Genomic DNA, 21,617 nt, shown 5'->3' with positions numbered 1-21,617 from the left:
CTGTCCCATTGGTAGACTTTAGCTGATCAGATTTCAAGTTTGAAGTTATTAGAGTCATAATTATTTCTGCTTATCTAGATGGGGAAGGGAAAGAGGTAATTAAAACTACTGACACTAAATTCTACATGTAGTAAACTGCAACTATGAACTTATTTGAACCTGTTTTTTCATCTGAAATAACACCACAGTTATTGGTCATGAATACTAAATCAGAATACATTTCATTGACTATATTGGCTTATACCCCCTTAACTGGCTCACTAACCACAGAACTAGGATTCACTGTGGGATAGCCACCTCTCATGGAATCCCCAGGATTACAGATAGTGTAACTTTATGAGGTTTCAGTGGTCTCAAGTTATTTTTTGATTGCTGTTTTATTTTCCTCTGTAGTAGCTGTTTAGCAGCTTGTTGTTTAGCTCCATGTATTTGTGTTTTTTTTCTGTTTTCTTGTAATAGTTGATACTAGCTTTATGGCATATTATCAGAAAAAGTAGTCAATATGATTTCAAACTTCATAGTTTCTTTGATGATTGACTTGTGTCCCAACATATGGTCTAGTCTAGATATGCTTCATGTGCATTCGGTAAAAATGAATAAGCAGTGATTTTTAAGTCTTTGTAGTCTATGTGATATGCCCTTTTGGTAATAGAAGGAAGTTTTAAACTTAGATCTTCTAATTTGTAGAAAACTGCATCAGAAATAGAGAAACTTGTGCACATATCTATGTGTATATTTACACACTTACACATTCTCTTCGACTCCCCTGCTTGTGCAAAGGTCTAAACTAAATTCCCAAGTTTGATCTCTTTTTTGTAATTATACACTGTCCTCAGAGCCTCTCAACAACTCTTAGAATTACTGCTCTTTTTTTTTTTAAGATTTATTTATTTATATATACAAGATACACAGGTCAGAGGTGCGGGACTGCGAGAGAATTCACCAGAGATAGCAGGGAGCAGAACAGGCAGAAGGACCAACGTACACTGCTGAGGGGAGCAGCAGGCGGCAGGAGAGGTCTGTCATACCATGTGGGTTTCTCCCTGGCTGGCCAGGAAGAAACTGGCTGTGCTGCAGAGGCTGCAGACAGCTTCACAGTGCTGCATTCAACCCGCTTCACCACTGGGGAGGCCAGTGAATTACTGCCCTTATTCCATGCAGAATGCACTAATTCTTATTTTCTAATTTTCAGCATTTCATTACTGACTGCTCTTAGTCATTTGCAAATTACCTCATCCCCAAACCCGAACTCATGTTTCCTCATACTAAATTTCCTAATTCTATGGAGGAGTGATAGGGTAAGGTACTGATGAAAGAGACCAGTTATGAGTTGCCCAAAGTAGTGACTCCAAAATGAGTAAAACTTTGCTATGGATGGTGGTCATGGGCAGAAAAGGAGGCAAAAATCAAGTGTTTCAGGAGAGTAAGAAAGACCCTGTCCCTAACCAAAGATGGAAGATCAAAGAAAAGTGACTAAGATTTGAGGAGGGAGCCAATGGGGAGCAAGGACAGTTGGGAAATTAGCGTTAAGTAGTGGTGCCTATATGTTTACAAATAAAAAGCTATGAGGAGAAGCTCTTTTCAGAGATAACTTAATTTCAGGTAGCAGAGTTTGAGCTGACGTGAATAGAGGTGGCTTACAAGCAGCTGAGATGTTGAAAATAGTTCCTCTGGGACACTGATGAAATTCTGACCAGTGCCAGCCTGGAAATGGTCCTTAAAGCTGTGAGACATCATTGGTAATACCAGACTTTTAGCTGGCTTAGAGATCCATTTTGTTTAGAAGTTTATTCTCTGTCTAATTTTTAAATGATGAAAGGGAACCTGAAAACACAAAAGCAGAGCTGCTGCAGTTGAGGGCCAGGGAATAGAGTGGTGGGAGGAGGGCTGCAAGACTTACAACTCCTTTTTCCTTCTCTTGGCTCTAAGTCTTTTCATGTTACAGGTGATGAGGTGATGTAGAGGTCCTGGGAGTGATGTGATTTGTCTAGGATTTACATCAAATTAGTGACAGAACCAGAACTAAAATATAATTTGCCCATTATGTTCAAAAAGTTCTAAAGTAAGTGATCAAAATCATAAATTTATTTTTTTATTACTTCTTTGCTAGAAACACCTCCTATCCAAGTCAGCAGCTTTCTTAAATGCAATGTAGGGATCATGGCACTCACAGGCTCTGGTTCTTAAATTGTCCTCTCCTAGATCTCCTACCTCTTCGATGGCTCCTCAGGTTCCACAGGCCTCTTCAGCCTGTGCCTTTCACAGTCCATTTGTGTGTTGTAATCCACATTCAGAGCTTCATCTTAAAGTGCTAATAACTCCTAAATCTCCAGGTTAGACACCTGAGTTTGAGGTTTATATCCAACTGCCTACTGGTGTCTCCACTGGATGTTCCAATAACATGTACTGCTTTGTCTGGATTCTGTCAGATACAAGTTTATGCCAATAAACTTGTAAAACTAGACAAAATTGGTGCTTTTTAAAAATAGATTGTAAGTGACCAATATGAATCAAGAACCTCAGTTGGCTGATAAGCATAGCAGAAATCAAAAGATTATTAAGGATCTTTCTGTCACAAAGCCACGTTCAGGTAGTCTGTTAAACCTCCTTTCTTTCGCCATTGTGTTGTGTGCACTTGACTTTTCCTTGCCATATCTTCTCCAACTTTCAGGATCCAGCAATTCCTGACCAAGAAACAAAAGCAGAATTGTCCCATTTCCCACTTGATTCTTACGAAAACTGGTGGTAAAATCAGGTGCAATTCCAAGAGAAGACATTGAAGAAGAATCAAGCTGTGTCTGTAAGGAATCCCATGTGAGATGGCACACATTTATGCTGTATCAAGATCAGTAGTATCTTACCATATCACACTGAAAATATCACTATGTTTTATGGATATGTTTTCTCTTTGTATGCTTCTGCACCTAGTAGACTGGGATCAGTAATAAATACGTAAGATCCCAATGGGGCTAACCCAATTTTAGTTAAAAATTTTTAAAAAACTACAAAAAACCCATAATTGTTATGTATTCCCCCTCAACTCTTTATTATAAAAGTTTTAAGCTATAAAACTCTTCAGCAGTCTTAGAATAGTACCGGGAACAACTATGTATCTTTGTAGATTGAAGAACATTTTGTTACATTTGCTTTATCTTGCTTCATATTTATTTAAGCACATATTTTCTTTTTGCTGGCCACTTTCAAGTCACTAAGACATGGTGACACTTCACCCCTAAGTCAGCATGAAATCTCCACAGAAGGAAGACATTGTCTGGCATAGTCACAATACTATTATACACAATACTATTATACTATAATACACAGAATTCACAAATATACACCTTATATTTCAGTCTCTAGTAATCCCCAAAATGGTTCTATAATGTCCTTTTAAATGGTAGGATCAATTTCAATATAAACTATTACAGTATTCAAGGGACAGGAAACTTACTCATTTTATGATTTTCATCCCCAAACCTGACAAAAGCACAAATACACAAAGCAAATACCAACAATTACAGTTAAATAATCCTGCGAATAAATTTCAGGGTAAGACTGATTTGTTCTTGAGGATACAATAAGAATATTTACTATTTATAAGATTCCTGGAGACTGTGACTTTAAGTGAATGGACCTATAAGTTAAGTAGGTCCTTCAATATCATTTCATTCCATGGTGGCAGAGATTTTATTTTTCTCATCACCATTAAAAGGAAACCACACTGACCTAAACAACATTATTCGAGGAACTCCTGCATTGTTCGAACCCTCAGTTCTTCTGTTCCCCCCGCCCCATTATATAGGCACCTTGCAGTTGAATCCACTGATACTTTGAGTGCTTACACCAACTTGGATAATTCCAACCCAGTCAGCACATAGCCCAAGGCATTTGGTAGCACCTCTCGCCACACAGGTGATCCAGCCAACAAGAGGTGGGATCTTTTTGCCGAACCCGAGAGGCCGGTTAAACCTATCAGCACACCATCCCGTTTTAGGCCGCCCCCTCTCCTCTCGGGGCCTTGGAAGGCATTCCTTTTTCTGGATGTATTGTACTTAGCCGTTTCTCCTAAATTCTTCCTTGGCGCAGAGTGGGGAAGCGATCGAAAGAGCAGGAAAGCGAGCGCCCTCCGGCTTCAGGCCGCGTCCGACCCGGCGGGTGTGGGCGGGGCCCCGGCGCCAGGCCCCGCCCCCTCCTGCGCGCGGCTCTGCCCCGCCCACCGCGGCGCCCGCAGGTCTCACCGACGTCCGTCACGCCGCGGCGCCCATGGTGCTTCTCGGGAGAGCCATGGCCAGTAAGTGGCGCGGCGGCTGCAGCTCGGGCCTGAGGGGAAGCTTGGGGTGAGGTGTTGGCGGAGGGTCAGGCCGACCCCCCTCTCGCCTCCGCCCCGAGCCCCCCGCCGTGCGCGTGGCCTTCCTCGACCCGTGTCCGCGGGGCGCGCGCGGCGGGGAGGGGAGGCCGGGGCGGGCCGGGCGCGCTGCCCGGGCGTCGGGTTCCGGGGGCCCCGCGGGGCTGCGAGCGCCGCCGCCTTCCCCGGGGCCGCCCCGCGTCGCGTGAGGCTGTGCTTCTGGGTGAGTTCAGGGGACACCTCCAGCTCACCTGCGTTGAGACTGTTAAGTTTGCATCAAGGCAGGAGAATCCAGCGGGGTTGTTTTCACTCTCTTCACCTCAGATTGATTTTTGGCATCAGCCCTGATGAATTATGCTTTGAAACTGTCACGTGAAAACCAAGCACCTGTTTGGTTTGGTTTGGGCTGTGGTGTAAGAGGTTTGGATGGTTTGTCCACATCGCACCTCCCCCACACGCATTGCAGAATGCCCCCTTGCTGACGTGAGCCTTACGGCATGCCCTAATGCTTTCATATTAGATAGTCCAGGTTACTCAGTCCTGCCCTCAAAAAGCCCCATGGGTGGGTTTCTAGTCTTGTTTGTCCCCACGTTGTGCCATTAAGTAATTTTACAGGTAATGGAGAACTTTGGACTCAGCGTGGAGCTCTGAATTACTATGAATCTTGCCTCAGCCAATAGCTTCCCATGCCATGTCAACAAGTCATTTAATCATTGGACCCTTTGCCTGGCCTTTAAAATGGACATAAACTGCCCCTGAGGAGGTTTTGTGGGGCTCTCTTGAGCCGGTAAGATTTGTGGCTGTGCTCTCTTTTTTATTTACACCCTGAATTTAGTGCAAGTTAGATGGGAATGTGGAAGTTCTTTTACTCACCACCTTCTGGATGTGACTAGTATCTTTGAAGAGGTAGGGCTCTTTATGACAGAGGCAGATGCACTTGAGAGCTGTGATTCCTGATGCGATTGAGGGTGGTGTTGATCAGACTCCCCCAGGAGTGTTTTCAGGTTACATTACTACTCCCGGTCTCTCTCCTCAAGCAACTAACAAGAGGCCCATCCTGTTTACAGTTCCAATTTTTGGCTTGGAATGTTGTGCCACTTACTCTGTTCACCGAGTGTGCAACTTTTATCCTGCAAGCCTCGTTTACTCATCTACAAAATGTCAGTGATAACCCACAGCTACTTACATGTGTAAAGGACCTGACATGTTCTTTATGTTATTCCCTTCTTGGTTCCTTCACAATTTCTTTTTTCTTTTTTTTTTTTTACTTTGCTAAGTCCTTCATTTTTAGTGATGTGACTATTAGGGCATCCAGGAGCTACAAAGTTACTATATTTCATTTTATAGCTGAGGTGATGGAGTGACTAGTATCTCATCCTCAGAATCAAGGAACACCCTAGTGTTGCAATTTCCATGATGTAGCCCCTCTGTGGAGTGGGAGATCTGCAGAATGCCAGGCTCTCCCAAGTCTGGTTCAGGACAGCTACTCTCTGAGTGTGGCTGGAGTGAGGGAGAGGGGAATCCATTAGAATAATCCTATTGGATTTCATCTTTCCTCCCTCAGAGTCAGAGTCAAAGCCCAGTTTCTAAGCTACAGTGGAAACCTTTAACAGGTCTTTGTGATTTGTGACCACTCAAGCATTTGTTTGCCCCACAGTAATCTTTGCTTTTGCTTTCTATTTTAGTTTCCTTTGTTTTCATAGAGATTCTGGAATTATTTAACAAGCAACATTTGGGATTAAATTTAGCCCTTCTTACTATACTTAAATAAACCAAGAAATGGGACTTTTGAATGTTACTACTTTTAGGGTTATTCTGAGCCAAACAGGCCTTCATCAGGAGCCTTGGTTTTTGATTATGGACTCTTCGGGGATATTTGTACCATTGCAGGAGACACCCAGAGAGAGACGGTGCTCTCATGGAATTTTCAGACTCCAGAGCAGAGGTGTAGTGGCGAAGCTAGAGAGGCCATTATCTGATACTTTTGTCAAGCTTTGGAGGTAATAATGGGCTTTGGATTCTTTAATGGAGCTTTCTGCAGGCCATGAGCAAAAGCTATGTGTCGGTCAGGTGTCCAGGCAAGACACAAGAAACCACACTGAAAATTTTAGATGAAGACTTATTAGCCTATTAAAGGTAAAAGCTGAAGAACCCTAAACAACAAAGGCCATAGCTACTACCTCAAGGAAGAAATAAGCCTAGGAAAGCCCATGAACCTCCTTGCCCCAAGACTGAAAACGTATTATTGGTAAGACTGATTATCATAATTTGTGGGTCCCAGTCCCCAGTGGCAATGTGGAACCCCTTGTTAAGGATAGCAGTTAAGTACTGTTAACTTTTCCTTCTGCAGTGTCTCTCAAACTGTCATTTTTTGCCACTTAATGTTGTGTTCCTTTGTTGCATAAAGTCTCACAGGTGCCCATTGCCCCTGCCCTATAATGAGACAGAAGCTGGTGGTGCAGCCCACCAGCTGCCATGCTCCCCATCCTGTCAACAACTGGACCAATTCAATGTGTCCCAGCTGGTGATGGGGAAGTTGAGACAGGCATCTCCCCTTCTCATGGGCCCACTTGCCCCATTTGTGGTGGGTGCAGGGTAAGGTAAAAAAATTATCAGGCTTTTCTGCCCTCCCGCTGTTAGGATTAATGATGGATCCCTGTGGTCCTGATATGCATGCCTGATGGTGGGCACCTGGAGTAGGGTGTGGGCATATGTAAGTGGGTACACCTGGGCTGAGAGACTGAGCTAATAAGGGCAACATCACGGGGATGCCAGCAGAACTACAGAACAGAACGGAACAGCGGAGCAGAGAAGTAAAGGCCAGGAGAGAATGTCGGAGAGTCCAGAAAAGAGTGAAGATTTGCTGGGGGCCTCCCGGCACCCCTGCCAGCCATGTACTTGCTAAATTCCAATAAAAGCCTGCAAAAGCCACCAAGGGCTCCAGGACTCCTCCTTTACCCCGTCTGTTCGGATCATACAGAACCTGCCCAGTGGTCTTCCTGCCACTACAGTGGGTGAATGACTTCTGAAGGATTTTACCTTCTGTGCTGGGGCTCAGGGCATCTGTGCCGTACCTGTACCTGGGGTAGGCAGGAGGCTCAAGATCAAATAGAGATGTAAGATCAGTCTTATTTCAAGCCATGTTCTCATTTGTAAGTAAGAAGCTAATTCTGCTTACTTCATTTCAGATTCTTGTGCCTGGCATGAGATTTTGCCCAGAGATGTTGATTTATCTCAGGGTTTCTTAACCTCAACATTCTTGACATGTTGGACTGGATAATTCTGTTGTGAGGGGATGAGTAAGCATCGTAGGATGTTCAACAGCATCCTTAGCCTCTACCCATTAGATACCAGTAGCATCACCCCCATTGTGACTATCAAAAATGTCTCCAGACATTACAAGATGTCCTGGGGGACAAAAAAGCCCTGTGGCTTTTTTTTTTTTTTTAATAGAGGCATGCTTTATTTATTTGTTTGTTTGTTTTGTTTATACATGCACTGGGTACAGTCAGAAGCGGGGGAGGGTGAGAGAATTCACCAGAGCCAAAGCAGGGAGCAGAACAGGCAGACTGACGAAGTACACTGCTGAGGGGAGCAGCAGGCAGCAGGAGAGGTCTGCGCACCATGTGGGATCCTCCTCCGGTGGCCGGGGAGCAGCCAGGGATTGAACCGGCACTGCAGAGGCTGCGGGAAGCTTCGCAACCCAGCGCTCAACCGCTGCGCCACCGGGGAGGCCCCCCTGTGGCATTTTTGATTCAGTTGTCAGATTTCTGACAGTTGTTTTCTTTTATATTCTTCAGGTTTCCGCTTGGCCCTCATCCAGCTTCAGGTTTCTTCCATCAAATCAGATAACCTCATTCGAGCTTGTGGCCTCGTCAGGGAGGCAGCAAAGCAAGGAGCCAAAGTAGTTTCTCTGCCGGTAAGTTATTTGTTTTTTAGTGTCAGTTTGCATCTTTTATTTATTTTTTTAAAGATTATTTTTTAAAAGTATTTTTTTTAATTTTATATATTTTTTACATCATTTTTCATTTTTGCCAGTAGGTTTTTTTTTTTTTTTTTTTTTTTTGTGGGACCCTCACCGGCGGCTGGGGAACAAACCGGCGCTGCAGAGGCTGCAGGTAGCCTTGCAACCCAGCGCTCAACCACTGCGCCACCAGGGGAGGCCCTTTGCCAGTAGGTTGGAAGGTAGTCACCCAATTCTGGACATGTTGACCCAGCACAGTAACGTCTGCTAGCTTTGGTTGTCCTTTTCTGTCCTGGGGTCCTGCAGGGTTTGTAGCACTAATATTGTTTGAAGCACTAATATTCTAACTTTTTTTTTTAATTGTTGAAAACTGGAGATGGCTAGAGACTTTTAGGAAGCCTGTTGTACCATAAAGCCAGTAGAACTCTGGGTCACTTTTCTAGGTGATTTTAAAACAAAACCAGCTGTTTTGACGATCAAAACCTTTGTTAGCAAGTACATGGTTAGCCCTAGGTGAGGGTCCTGCAAGCATAAGGACGTGCATCTACTGGTATCATCTGGCAAAAGTCTGCTAAAGATCAGTGGGGGAACTATTCCAGGTAGTCGCCTTCTCCATGCTTCTCCCCTCACCCTCACTGCTATGGGCAAGTGGCAGTTCTTTGCAAACCCTACTTAGAGTGGAGAAATTTCAGTGCTACCTTGTATTTTAGTTTCCAGGCCATCATAAATACATCTGCTGAATAGGAATAATTAACCAGGGACTTTGAGATCTTGGCGATAATGCAATTCTCCTTAGGACTCCAGTCATGGATTTCATCAGTACATGGTCTCCAGTTGGTTTCTGTTGCCAGAGGTCAGAGTCTAAAGTACTTGAATTCTGTGCCCCTCTGTCTATCCCTTGTCTGTGCAAGCTGATGATGCTCAGGCTTGAGTGTCATAGCACAGTGTCTGCTTGTAGCGGCAGGAAGGGCACAGAGCAGGATTTCTGTGATTCAAGCAGATGGGTGAAGAAGGTCTGGGTGGCTTTTTCAGGCTTTTATTGAGTTTATCAGGTACACAGCTGGTAGGCCTCCCCGCCCCCAGCAAGTCTTAACTCTTCCTGGGCTCTCCAGCGTTTTCTCATGGCCTCTGCTTCTCTGTTCTCTCGTTCCCTTTTGCTCTTCTGGCATCCCCATGATGCCACCCTCATAAGCCTAGACTCAGCCCAGTTGTACCCACCTACATATGCTCACACCCTACTCCAGGTGCCCTCCATCAGGCATGCATTCAGGACTGCAGGGATCCCTCATCAGTCCTAATGGTGGGAGAGCAGAAAGCCTGACCATTATTTAGTTACCCTACACTGCTACATAGGCCATCTCAGTGGTTACTAAACAAGTGAGTTAGAGTTGAAGTCCAGTAATTTTGTTTCCTTAACAAATCACCAGGCTGTTGAGGAATGAGATTTTATAGCGTCAGAATGCATGCTGAAAGGAAACCGAGAAACCTCATTTTACAAAGAGGACATGTCTTAATTTCTTAGGCTTGAAAGTGGTCAACATTGGGGAAAAAATAAAATATCTTAACTTCTGTGGCCTTCAAAGCGTCTGTGTTTTTCCAAGTTCAGGTGTTACTGCTTTACATAGTTAAATGAATAATTTGATCCCATGGATTCATCCAAACAGGCAAAGTCCTGTAAGTAAGCTCAGGTCTGGTGGAGCCTGCGTGCCCAAGGTTGGAGTTTTGTTCTCTTGCAGACTAGAGGCAGATAGATGCAGGTCCAGCCGCTGCTTGGGTGCCCAGGATCTGGGTTGGCTAACTTGACCTGTCTGCTCTAGCCTCCGGGCTCAGTTGCTGAGTCCTGTCTGTGGTCACAGGCAATTTTTAGTTGTGGTATCAGTGTTTTTCTTATCAGCTGTTTTACCCCTTTGAGACAGAGCTGGAAAAAGCAACCATGTCTTCTTGCAGCAGAACTTTAAAATGGGCTGGGTATTTTGATGTTTTTTCCTCCCTCTTCTCTGCCAACATTGTTCTAGGAATGCTTTAATTCTCCATATGGCACGACATATTTTCCTGAATATGCAGAGAAAATTCCTGGTGAATCTACACAGAAGCTTTCTGAAGTAGCAAAGGAATGCAACATATATCTCATTGGAGGTAACTTCCTACTCTCAAGGTATAACGGCCTAAACTAAATATTGAAACATCTGAATAATTTTTGTTGTTACATACGAAGTGTGTACTGCTTTTTAACCATCGAAAAAAATGAGGTAGATTTGTCTGCAGTAATGTGGAAAGATCTTTTAGGCCCCGTTAACTGGAAAAAAAAATAAGTTCAAAGTGATACTCCTATTCAGCACCAAGAAAGCTATGTATTTTTAGATGCAGTTATATATGTAAAGACATAGTAAATATTATAGGGCACATGCCAAGCTAATAGTGATTTTTTTTTCCCTACAGAAGTGTGGGAGTATAGGAGCAGGTAGAACTGTGGAAAGAAAAACCATATCTGAGTGTCTTTCATTATACTAATACAGAGTTACAGAAAATTTTTTTCATAAAGCAGGCACATGCATAAAGATAGCTTTATATGTCTTTTTTTTTTTTTTTAAGATTTATTTATTTATACAAGCACTGGGTACAGTCAGAAGCGTGGGAGGGTGAGAGAATTCACCAGAGCCAGAGCGGAGAACAGAACAGGCAGACTGATGAAGTACACTGCTGAGGGGAGCAGCGGCTGGCAGGAGAGGTCTGCATGCCATGTGGGACCATAGCCTGGTGGCTGGGGATTAAACCGGCGCTGCAGAGGCCGCGGGCAGCTTTGCAACCCTGTGCTCAACCGCTGCGCCACCAGGGAGGCCTAGCTTTATATGGTTTTGAAATGAATTTTAGAATGTTCTATTAGCTTAAAAAAATCTAGCAAACAGAATTACTTCTATATTGTGCCACATTAAGACTTAGAAATAAGTAAGAGGTAGAGAAAAGGAGAAGCAAGAAAACTTCTTGGAACCACCCTCTGTGATGGAGAGATTTGTAGCTTATATTGCCATCTTGAGGCCTTTTTGAATAAGGTTCTGTTGCAGGAGCAGGACCTGGGGAATTTAAATTGAACAACAACGAGTTATCCATGTTGCTCAAGATCAAAGCTGAATGTAGAAATCATTTGGTTGTTTTTAGAACCTGTCTTTGACATCTGACCTAATTATATTTCGTCTTCACTCTGGAATTTGAAAGATTGTAGTCAAGAAGAATAATGATTAAATAATTTGAAGATAGTAAACTTCATTACCCAAGTGATAATGTATCAAGCCTTCGTGAAGTTATCATAAAAGAATGCTTTATTCAGAATGTTTTCTGTGCCTGAATGTTTCTCTTCTCAATGAAAGGTTCCATTCCTGAAGAGGATGCTGGAAAATTATATAACACTTGTGCGGTTTTTGGGCCTGATGGAACTTTACTGGTAAAGCACAGAAAGGTAAGTAGGGAATGTGGTATGTCTCATTGCCTCTTGAGAATTTGCTGTGCTGTCCCTTACTCCCTTAGTCGTATTACACACAGGTGACAGTTGAGTAGGTAACACAAGTTGTTGTTCTTAGTTGTTGGGGGTCTTTTCTGTTGATTGTCTTTTCTTTGGAGTTTGTACCAGATTTTCCTATTTGTGTCTAGGATTGTGTTTTGGATTACATATTAGATTATATATTGTTGAGATTCTAACTTATATTCTTCTGAAAAGCATTGAATTTTTTTTTTAACAGGTTGTTTTCTTGGCTGTCCAAACCATATATCCTTAGTCAGTAACTTTAGCTATTCTGTTTTATCTGAAGTTGTTTAGCTGGGCTGCTTGGAGTCTGCCTCAGCCACCTTTTAATTCAGTGGTTAGACAGAGTTGGGCAGTTCTTTATATGTGTAATTTAGGGTTCTTCCTCTTTGGCTTTCTTCTTTTCAGGATTCCCCCATCACTTTCAAGTTGCTTTGGAGTTCTTGTTCTTATCTGCTAGTTCTGCAAGCTGGTATGATTATGGATGACTTTCAGTACCATGCATAGCAGCAACTGGACTTTGATTCAGGAAAAAAGCTGTAAATAAATAGGAAACTCCCCTAGTGTTATTCCCATCTTCCAAGTTTTGACTTCCCTTCAGTTTTTGCCTGATTTAGCCATTCCCTCTTTAAGGAATTGTGCTTCTAATCTTGTCCAGCATTCATAGTTATCCATTACAAATCTGGTCTGATAGAAGCTACTTGGCCCATTGCTGGAAGAAGAGCTAGCACTGGGCTTCATAACCCAACTCTTTCAAGTGTGGAGTTTTCCAGTTCATAAATATGATAAGTTTATTTAGATTCTCTTTAACTTCTCTCATATTATTTTTACAGTTTTTTGAATATAGTCATACAATTACCATATTCCTAAATGGTGGTTTTTGATGCCCTTTCTGTTTCTTGCTAGTATAAAGTATACCACAATCATTTAACTATATTTATCTTATATATAACAATCTTGCTAAACTCATTAATTCTAAAAATTTATAGATTTTCTTTGGAGTTTTTAGGCACTCAGTTATATTATCTGAAACTAATGCAGATTTATTTTTTCTTTTTGATCCTTACACTTTTCATTTCTTTCTTTTACCTAGTTGCTTTGGCTAGGACCTCTGGTACCATGGTGAATAGCACATATTCTTGTGCTGTTCCTGATATCAGAAGGAAGGCTTTCAGAATTTCACTGTTAGGTACAATGTTTGTTTAGATGTTTTTGCAAATAGTCTTTATCAAATTAAAAGACTTTCCTTCCTAGAAGAATTTCCCTCTTGTTTTTACAAATAAAAATGGATGTAGAAGTTTATGAAATGCTTTTTATGCATCTCTGAAGATGATCAAATTTTCTTAGTGTGGTAAATTGCACTGATTGATTTTCTAATGTTAAGTCACATTTATGTTCCTTGAATAAATCCAATTTACAAGTGATATGTTATTTTTTTCATATATTGCTGCTTTTGTTTTGTAAGATCTTTTACCTATTTTTAATCACCTGCTTTCTACCTTTCCTGCCAATGTGTCAGCTTGAATGTGATTCTGAGAAGTCTTCCTTTAGCATTTCATTGAGTATATTGAGAAAAACATCCTACCTATGAGGTACCTGGACATTGATTTGCATACCACCTAGAATAGAAGGGTCATAAAACCCACATCTTAATTTTTTTCAGTTTCCTGCTTTAGAATTCATTTTAATAAGATGTAGCTTGTGGGATAGGTTGTGGACAGGTTGAGGGTGCTGGTTGTTCCATTGAGCCTAGAGCACCTCCGTATCTGGCCTTGGAAAATTGTCTATTACTAATGCATGAACCCTTCTGGAAAACAGGTAAGCAAATCAATTTTTTGTGTGTGTGTGTGTGTGATGCAGATCCATCTGTTTGACATTGATGTTCCTGGGAAAATTACATTTCAAGAATCTAAAACACTGAGCCCTGGTGATAGTTTCTCCACATTTAATACACGTATGTACCAGATAAATTCACCTCTTTTAGAAAAGTATCAGGCATTCTTTTGTTTTCCTCTTATATTTTTCCTTCATTCGTCTCCTAACCTGACTGAAAAGCCAGTGGTGAGAAAGGTAAAGAATGGTCTGAGATGTGGAAAGGGTGGGCTGAGTGGAGAACTAGGGCATGGCATGATTTTGCTCTTTAGTTTAGTGACAGCCTCTTATTAGTATGATAGTTTCCCGGGAGTACCTGTTAAACTGTGACTAAACACCTCCCACTTAGATAATAAGAATTCAGGGCCTCCCTGGTGGCTCAGGCGGTTGAGCGCAGTGAAGCTCTCCGCAGCCTCTGCAGTGCCAGCTTGATCCCCGCTGGCCGCAGAGATACCCACATGGCACAGCAGACCTCTTCTGACTCGCCCACTGCTCCCCTCAGCAGTGTATTTCAGTCAGTCTGCCTGTTCTGTTCCCTGCTCTGTCTCTGGTGAATACTGTCACCCTCCCGCACATCTGTCCTATACCCCGGTTCTTGTATAAATAAATAAATCTTCAAAAAAAAAAAAGATAAGAATTCAATTAGAATGAATTTTTCATTTCTGCTGATGTAAATGATATGTTTATGAGGTGAAACATAAATAAGCTTTTAAATTGTCTCCATCCATATGTTAGTGTATCCCTGTCGGTGTTTTGTGATTGTTAAATCAGGGAGGTTCTGCCCGGCCACACCATACAGCAGATGGTTAACTTTTCACTTGTGCATTTTCTGTTGCTACAACAGCTTACTGCAAAGTGGGCCTGGGCATCTGCTACGACATTCGCTTTGCAGAACTTGCACAAATCTATGCACAGAGAGGTGAGCACTGCCCTTGTGTTGTATAAGTGCTTGGTGGTTGGGTTCTGAGTTGGTCATAGTGGGGTAGAGAAGAACCGGAAGAAAGGATTCAATCTCTCCACCCCCATCTAGCTGCTTAGACTTTGACTGTGTATTGGCTGTCTGTTTTTTCAGGGGTTGGTTTCAGCAGGAGCTATGTTCCTAAATGTCTGCTCTATCCCTCAAGGCCTTCCTGATACAGTGTTGGGAAAGTCATTTTAGGCCCACTAAAACTGAAGACATGGTCTATCCCTAAGGCCTCCACCATCCATAGTCCTAGAGGTTGGGTACAGTGCAAGTGTAGCCAGGGACATTTTGGTCTAGAGAAGTCTTGAGCTACTATTTCAGGCTTCTGAAGAGCCACGTCAGAAAATCTGTGTTCTGATTCCAGATCTTCAGCTTAAGTGGCACTTTGGTTGAATCATTTAATCTCTCATGCAGTGTATATCTCAGTTTTCTTATAATGTAAGAGGATCAAGGAGAGAGAACTTGTAAAGCCCCTCATGTGGTGCTTAGCAACTATTATCATCCCTATTGCTGAAGCTACTTCTGATTTTTATTTGATTTTTACTTAAAGTGTATGCAAATGGCTTCACTGTCCCCTCAGCAAAAGGTGGGGTGGGCATGAGCCCTGGGTCAGCAATCTCTGCTAGTATTGGAGAACCTGTTCTGCTCCAGGTCAGCTTAAGAACATCACAAAACTTGGTTCTTGACCATGTGGAGCTGAACTACATGGTGCTGAAATTTTGAATGCTAGTATTGCACTTTTTAAAAGTGAAGCCATGTATTGTGATTTTGGTCACCAAGTCTTTTGTGTCTATATGATTTCAAATGTGTTTTTAAAGGAATTCAGAGTCATAACATAATGCTGTTGACATACTGACTTGGCTGACATCTTTTTATGCTTGGGAAAGTCTGGTCCCCACTAGCTAAGGAACAATGGGAGGGTGAAGTATGGCTGGGTATTCACTGTATCTACTCTATGGCCTTTCTCTCCGTAAGACTGCCAGCTACTGGTATATCCTGGAGCCTTTAATATGACCACTGGACCAGCCCACTGGGAGTTGCTTCAGCGAGGCCGGTAAGAAAGCACCTCAAACCTGTCTTCAAGCATTTCAGTGTTTCTTCATGGCAGAATTTCCAATTTGTTGGCAGTACCAATATTTCTGACATGCCCCTGACTCAGAGTGCGCTGGCATTAAAATTGATTAGGAAAAGATGAATCCCCCAGCTGACTCTATGCTGTTCAGATTGTGTTTCTTACCCTACCCTACCCCATCCTCCACATCATCCTGTCTGGAGGTGATCTGCCAAGAAACTCATTATAATCCGTTGTTCTTCTAGCCTATAAACCCTGGGCATTGCATAGGAATCTTTGGCTTGTCATAGTTGCTGTTTTCTTAGTTCCCTAAGACTGAGGAGTGGTGAAGGCAGCGATGAATGTAACATGGAAGGAAAAAAGAGTGTGACTGTGTGTGTGTGTGTGTGTGTGTGTGTGTGTGTAAAATGCTCTGCAAACCCTGAAATGCTCATCAGAGATCATGGTTTTCTTCATTAAATCTTTTTTAATTGAGATATAACATACTTACAAAGAAGCATGCTAGTTTTAAGTCTGAGGTCAGTGACGTTTTAGATATGCATTTACTTACAACCGAAATCAACATATAGAAAAATTTCTGCTTCTTAGAAGCTACCTTTTTCCTCTTTGCTCTTAGTACTCTCTCTCTCTACCCAGAGGAAGCCATTATTCTCATTTCTAAAGTTGATGGTAATTTTCATTGGAGCAGAAAGTAGGGGTGTTTGGTTGTAAGGTGGAAGATGGGCTAGGGTACATGATATCATTACTATTAATAAATGCAGCCTTTTCAAAAATAAGAGAAAGCTGGGAGGTCCTAGGATGATGTAGCCTGCTTCTTGTTGGGCCCAGAGGGCTCCCTGGTGAGGTGAGGTGGCTTGGTATACCTGGGCTGCCACCTGAAATTCTTATCTGATTTGACATAATGTGACTGCCACTGGCTTGGAAGTGCCGTGCTACCCTGCAAGGTTTATTGCCCCATCGAGGTGAGTCCACTCTCTTTGGCCACCCTGACATGCCTAACCAGAAAACTTCTGCTCCTCTACATGTTACAGGTTGGCTTAGTCCTGGATCTCTCAGCTGTGGCAGTATTGATGTTTTGGATGAGATCATTGTGTTTAGCAGTTTCCCTGTTCTCTATCCACTAGGTGAAATAAAGTATCTAGTCGTGACAGTCAGAAAGTTCTCCAGACAACAGCAAATTCCTCCTGTTGGGCAAAATTGCCCCTAACTGAGAACTGACTTAGGCAATAAGATAGTTTTGGAAGAGTGGGTTCCATGCCTTTGGATGTTGTCTTCCACATATGTCCTTGTTTTAAAAGAGTGATATGTACTTGAGATAGAAAATGCTGCAGATCTCTAATGTATGATTTGCCTCTTTTCTGTCCTTTGTAGAGCTGTTGATAATCAGGTGTATGTGGCCACAGTATCTCCTGCCCGGGATGACAAAGCTTCCTATGTCGCCTGGGGACACAGCACCGTGGTGTCTCCTTGGTGAGTTTGACTTTGCGGGTTCAGGCTCACTGGGAGCTTAAGAGAAATGGCGCTTGGGCAGGTGGGTTGCTGCTTCCTGAGCAGCCTTGCTCTTCCAGTCCACCCCCAACACCTGCCGGGCCTCTACCTGGAGAAACCTCTGCTTGAAACTATGGAGAAAGAAATTATCTTGCTCTTGGCTGCTTGGCCTTAGCCCTCTGCTGAGTTTCTAAGTGATTTTTACTATTAATCAGACATGGATCACATAATAGTGACAGGTGGGTGGATTATTAGAAGAGGCTCCCAAACTCAGCTTTGGATTAAAATTTAAACTGGGTGTAACTCCAAGAGTTACAGGGTGAGGATTTTGCCCCCTGCATAATGATTAAAGTTGGGGGAGGTTGAGTTCAACTGAAGAAACCTATGAACTCGTCCTCTGTGATAGGGCAGAGCATTTTATTGTTCAGTGAAACCAACATGAAAGTCTGGTCACATACACTTAGAGTCATGTTAATTTACTATCTTAGGATCTGTTTTTGTAGAGTTTACGTAGTACTTTCACATACATGGTACCAATTTGAACTCTCAGGGATTTTTCCTGTATTAAGCCCAGTTGATAGTGGTGGACTTCAGGATAAAGTAGCCAGAATGGGTGTTTGGATCCAGCACTTTGACTTGAAAACTTAGATATATTCCATACTACTCATGTAGGTTTGTATAATTATATATATACACACATTCCCTGATAGGTATTTCTATAATTTCAGGATAAATATATCAGTAACAAGATTGAAAAAGGTTAAATGTCACTATGTGGTCCCTAAAGTTTCTGACTTTAGAGGACCCAAAGCTTAAGGCGTGCGATGGGAAAGCCTTGGAAAATATGACTGGTAGATATTCCTAGTGAGCTTCCTGTATATTAGGATTTGGGGGCATTGGAGGATTAAGTTGGCTTGAAAAAATTTCTCAAATTTGATTCAAGTTTCTCTGTCCAGATGTTAGTGATGGCTTTCTGGCCTTCTGAGCACCTCTGCTCCCTCACTAGTTCTAATGAAATCTTACTGATCAAGCTGGCTGCTACTGATGTAGAGCAGTTGTGTAAGATTTACTTTATTTCTTCCTTTTTAAAATTCCATCTGTAGGGTTTGGGGATCCTCTGGCTTATAGTGACCTTATTGGGATTGATACCTCAGGTTAACACAGAGAGAGATCTTTGAATGTTAGGACAAATGAGAAAGAAATAGAAAAGGATTCAGTTAAATTGCATCAGTGATGGTGTTTGTAGCTTATATGTGCCAAAAATCTTTTTGTGGCCAAATAGGAAATGGAACCAGTTATTATGTGATCTGCATTCATGGGGGGCCAGGATGGAAATTCCTGTTGATTATAGGTCACTCTATTCTCAGATGGTTTACACTAGAATAGTTACCATTTCCTAGAAGTTTGCAGTTTATAAAACATGCTCCATAATTTTCTCACTAACTTCTTATAGAGCTCTTATTTTCATGTTATAGTTTAGGAAATGGAGATGCCAAATGATTTGCCACAGGGCCAAGAGTTACTTAAAAACTAGAACAGAAAATCACATCCCTGTCTCTTGTTTTAAAGGTTAGATTCCTTCCCCTCTGACCTGAGCAATGGAGAGGAAAGAGATAATGTGAATTTGAGCACACATTTAGTGAATCCTGAGTACTCATCCTCTCTGAAATTTTTTGCAGGGGGGAGGTCCTCGCCAAAGCTGGCACTGAAGAAACAATCGTATATTCAGACATAGGTAAGATTTCTCTGGCACCATTTAGGTCTCTCGTGTACCCTTTGCCCTGAGACAATCTTCCATATTTGTGAAGTCCATGTCACCTGAAGGGATTCCTTTATTTTTCCTATTCCTACCCTCCCTCCCCAACTTATCACTGGTTCTTTGGCCAAGTCCTGAGGGGGCCTCTAGTTCAGCTTGAGTTTTCTTGGTTTCATTTGAAATGACTCCTGGTGCAGTGCTAGGCCATCTGTGCTCTAAACAAGGCCTGTATTGCTGAATTACTTGCTAAGGAACTGGTGTTTTTTATACTGTTTGGGGGAAGAAATCCCGTTATGATTGATTGATTGATTGAAGCAAAACACAAACATTTATTTGGGGGTTATATTAGGACTACAGCCCAGATGGATCCAAACTGCCCAAGTCAGGAGTTCTTATATGTGCAAAAAAGGTGGACTAATTCACACTCAGATATACTCTATGCAAATGATGTTTTCAGAGAGTGCAATTCTGACTGGTGAATAGTTCTTCAGTGTAAGCTTTGGCTCAATTTCTCAGAAGTAGAGTAGTCTGGATATGGCCAAACATGCTAGGGAGCCTGGATTTGTCTAGGGCTGGGCCCTCAACAGCCTCCAGCTCTATTTTATTTACCCATACTCAAAAGACTCCAAAATGTTATATTTCAAATTTGTTGTCATTTGGCCCTTTTGATTGAAATCTTTCTGCTGGAAAAGCATTGATCATCAATTGGAAAAACTCAAAGTTGCTGGCATAGACTTATCCTAGGAAGCCAGTATCACATTTCATTAATAGTGCACTTTTCTGTTTTTGCAGACCTGAAGAAGTTGGCTGAAATACGCCAACAAATACCAATTTATAATCAGAAGCGCCCAGACCTCTATGCAGTAGAAGCAAAAAAGCCCTAGGGTTTAAGTTCCCAACATGTCACAATATAGGAAGATATGATTCTACAACATAATCACCTCCCCGTTGAATTCTTTAATGGAGATTTTTTTTTCTTCTTTTTAAAATTTCAGCCTTCCCCCTTTTTGGGAGCTCTCTGTTGAGATGATATGGTTTCAGCATACTGACAGTCTCCACACCATGTTAAATAGTCAGAAAGACTCAGGCTGGCATTGAGCAGGAGGGGGCATAGCTCTAAACCTCTGCACTTAAGTTGCCTCGAGAAGTTGGTCAAGTAGCAGGTCTTGTCTTGGTATCCTGGTGATTCTTTCACCTAATACAAATTTGTTTGTCATGAACTTCTTATCTCATTGCTGGAGTTGGAGTTGCTTGTCTTTCAAGCAGTGTCTTAAAGTTAGCTCTTTGGTCTGTGAGTAGTAGGGGAAGCATGGTAATAGATCCTTGGTGTTTGTGAAAGGAGATGACAACCCCACCCTCATAGCTGACTTGTGTTTTTCAAATTCATCAAAGAGATGATGTTTCAACCCCAGAATCTTCAGGTGTTAGGGGAAGGACTAAGTCAATGAACCATGTAGGGAAATGGCAGTGGGTGGCATTTGGTCAAGGCAACTAAAGTTTGAATCATTGCAAAAGATTTTCTTGATAGGGGTGTCTGAAAGTCTTTTTACTTTTCTCCTTAGAAACACTTTCTAGTTAGATAAAGACAGGTTTTCAGTCTAGTGGTTCTCAGAATCCTTTCGCATAATTAAAAATTAAGAATTCCAATGAGCTTTTGTTTATGTATGTCATAGTGATGGGCTGGTTAACATTAACAACCAAAAGGAGGGATTAATAAAAAGTACTTTAAGAAATAATGACTGATAATTTTTGATGAAAACTATAAACCCAAGACCTAAGGATGCAAGAATTACAAAGGGCCCACAAGCACAAGAAACATGAAGAAAACTAAACATGTAATCAAATTTGGTAAAGGCAGTGATAAAATCTTGAAAGGAAAAAAGAAAAAAAACATTACATAGAAAAACAAAGGATAGGAATACAGTAGAGCAGTCCAAAAAGATGGTAGCAGAATGAAGATGGGGCTCATCTCCAAATACAGTAGAGTAGAATAAAGCCCAAAAATATCCTGAGGGAGAAAATTGGACAACCACAGCACATACCAGAACAATGGTTTGCCAGGAAGGGGTGGGAAAAACTTAAGTGATACTAGGGCAGTACAGCCCACATGAGGGAGGGGCTGCTACTGTGCAGAGGCCCCTGCAATTGTTGATTCAGGTACAAGCCAGTATTGGGAACTCTTAAGACTTGGCACTGCACTGGGTAAGGGGTGTGTGCACTGCATCCAGCACTCAAAAACAGCCTAGGGTAAAAAACACGAGACTGTAAGAGACACTAAGACCAAGGAGCTGGCCTAAAAGAGGGGATTGCCGCGGACCCCTACCACACCTCTGATACCCATACTTTTTTTTTTAAAAAATATTTATTTATACAAGCACTGGGTACAGTCAGAAGCGCGGGAGGGTGACAGAATTCACCAGAGCCAGAGCGGGGAGCAGAGCGGGCAGAAGGACCGAAGTACACTGCTGAGGGAAGCAGCTGGTGGCAGGAGAGGTCTGCGCGCCATGTGGGACCCTCTTCCGGTGGCTGGGGAGCAGCCGGGGATCGAACCGATCGAACCGGCGCTGCAGAGGCTGCGGGCAGCTTCGCAACCCAGAGGCCTGATACCAATACTTTCAAGTCTGTCACATGTTGGGCAT

At 42.3% G+C, this 21,617-nt stretch overlaps 1 protein-coding gene across 1 annotated transcript; it reads left to right on the top strand.

Moving 5' to 3' along the window:
• The first annotated feature begins 4,225 nt into the window (after positions 1 to 4,225).
• NIT2 (nitrilase family member 2) lies at positions 4,226 to 19,941 on the top strand. Its single transcript, XM_037525653.1, has 10 exons — positions 4,226 to 4,291; positions 8,146 to 8,264; positions 10,325 to 10,445; positions 11,675 to 11,763; positions 13,687 to 13,780; positions 14,543 to 14,617; positions 15,638 to 15,716; positions 17,106 to 17,204; positions 18,902 to 18,957; positions 19,771 to 19,941. The coding sequence occupies exons 1-10, from the start codon at positions 4,264 to 4,266 to the stop codon at positions 19,860 to 19,862; spliced, it is 852 nt and encodes a 283-aa protein (XP_037381550.1). The 5' UTR covers positions 4,226 to 4,263; the 3' UTR covers positions 19,863 to 19,941.
• Positions 19,942 to 21,617: the final 1,676 nt, after the last annotated feature.

This window comes from Talpa occidentalis, unplaced genomic scaffold (genome assembly GCF_014898055.3).
Source record: "Talpa occidentalis isolate TD23 unplaced genomic scaffold, MPIMG_talOcc4v2.1 talOcc4.4, whole genome shotgun sequence".
NCBI lineage: Eukaryota > Metazoa > Chordata > Mammalia > Eulipotyphla > Talpidae > Talpa > Talpa occidentalis.
Note: the sequence above shows the minus strand (reverse complement) of the source record. Positions and strands in the feature narration are given on the sequence as shown.

Coding starts and splice junctions, on each gene's coding strand:
- NIT2 (XM_037525653.1), top strand. CDS start 4,264: ATGGTGCTTCTCGGGAGAGCCATGGCCA. Junction 10,446..11,674: donor CAACATATATCTCATTGGAG/GTAACTTCCTAC, acceptor TCTCAATGAAAG/GTTCCATTCCTGAAGAGGAT. Junction 18,958..19,770: donor AATCGTATATTCAGACATAG/GTAAGATTTCTC, acceptor CTGTTTTTGCAG/ACCTGAAGAAGTTGGCTGAA.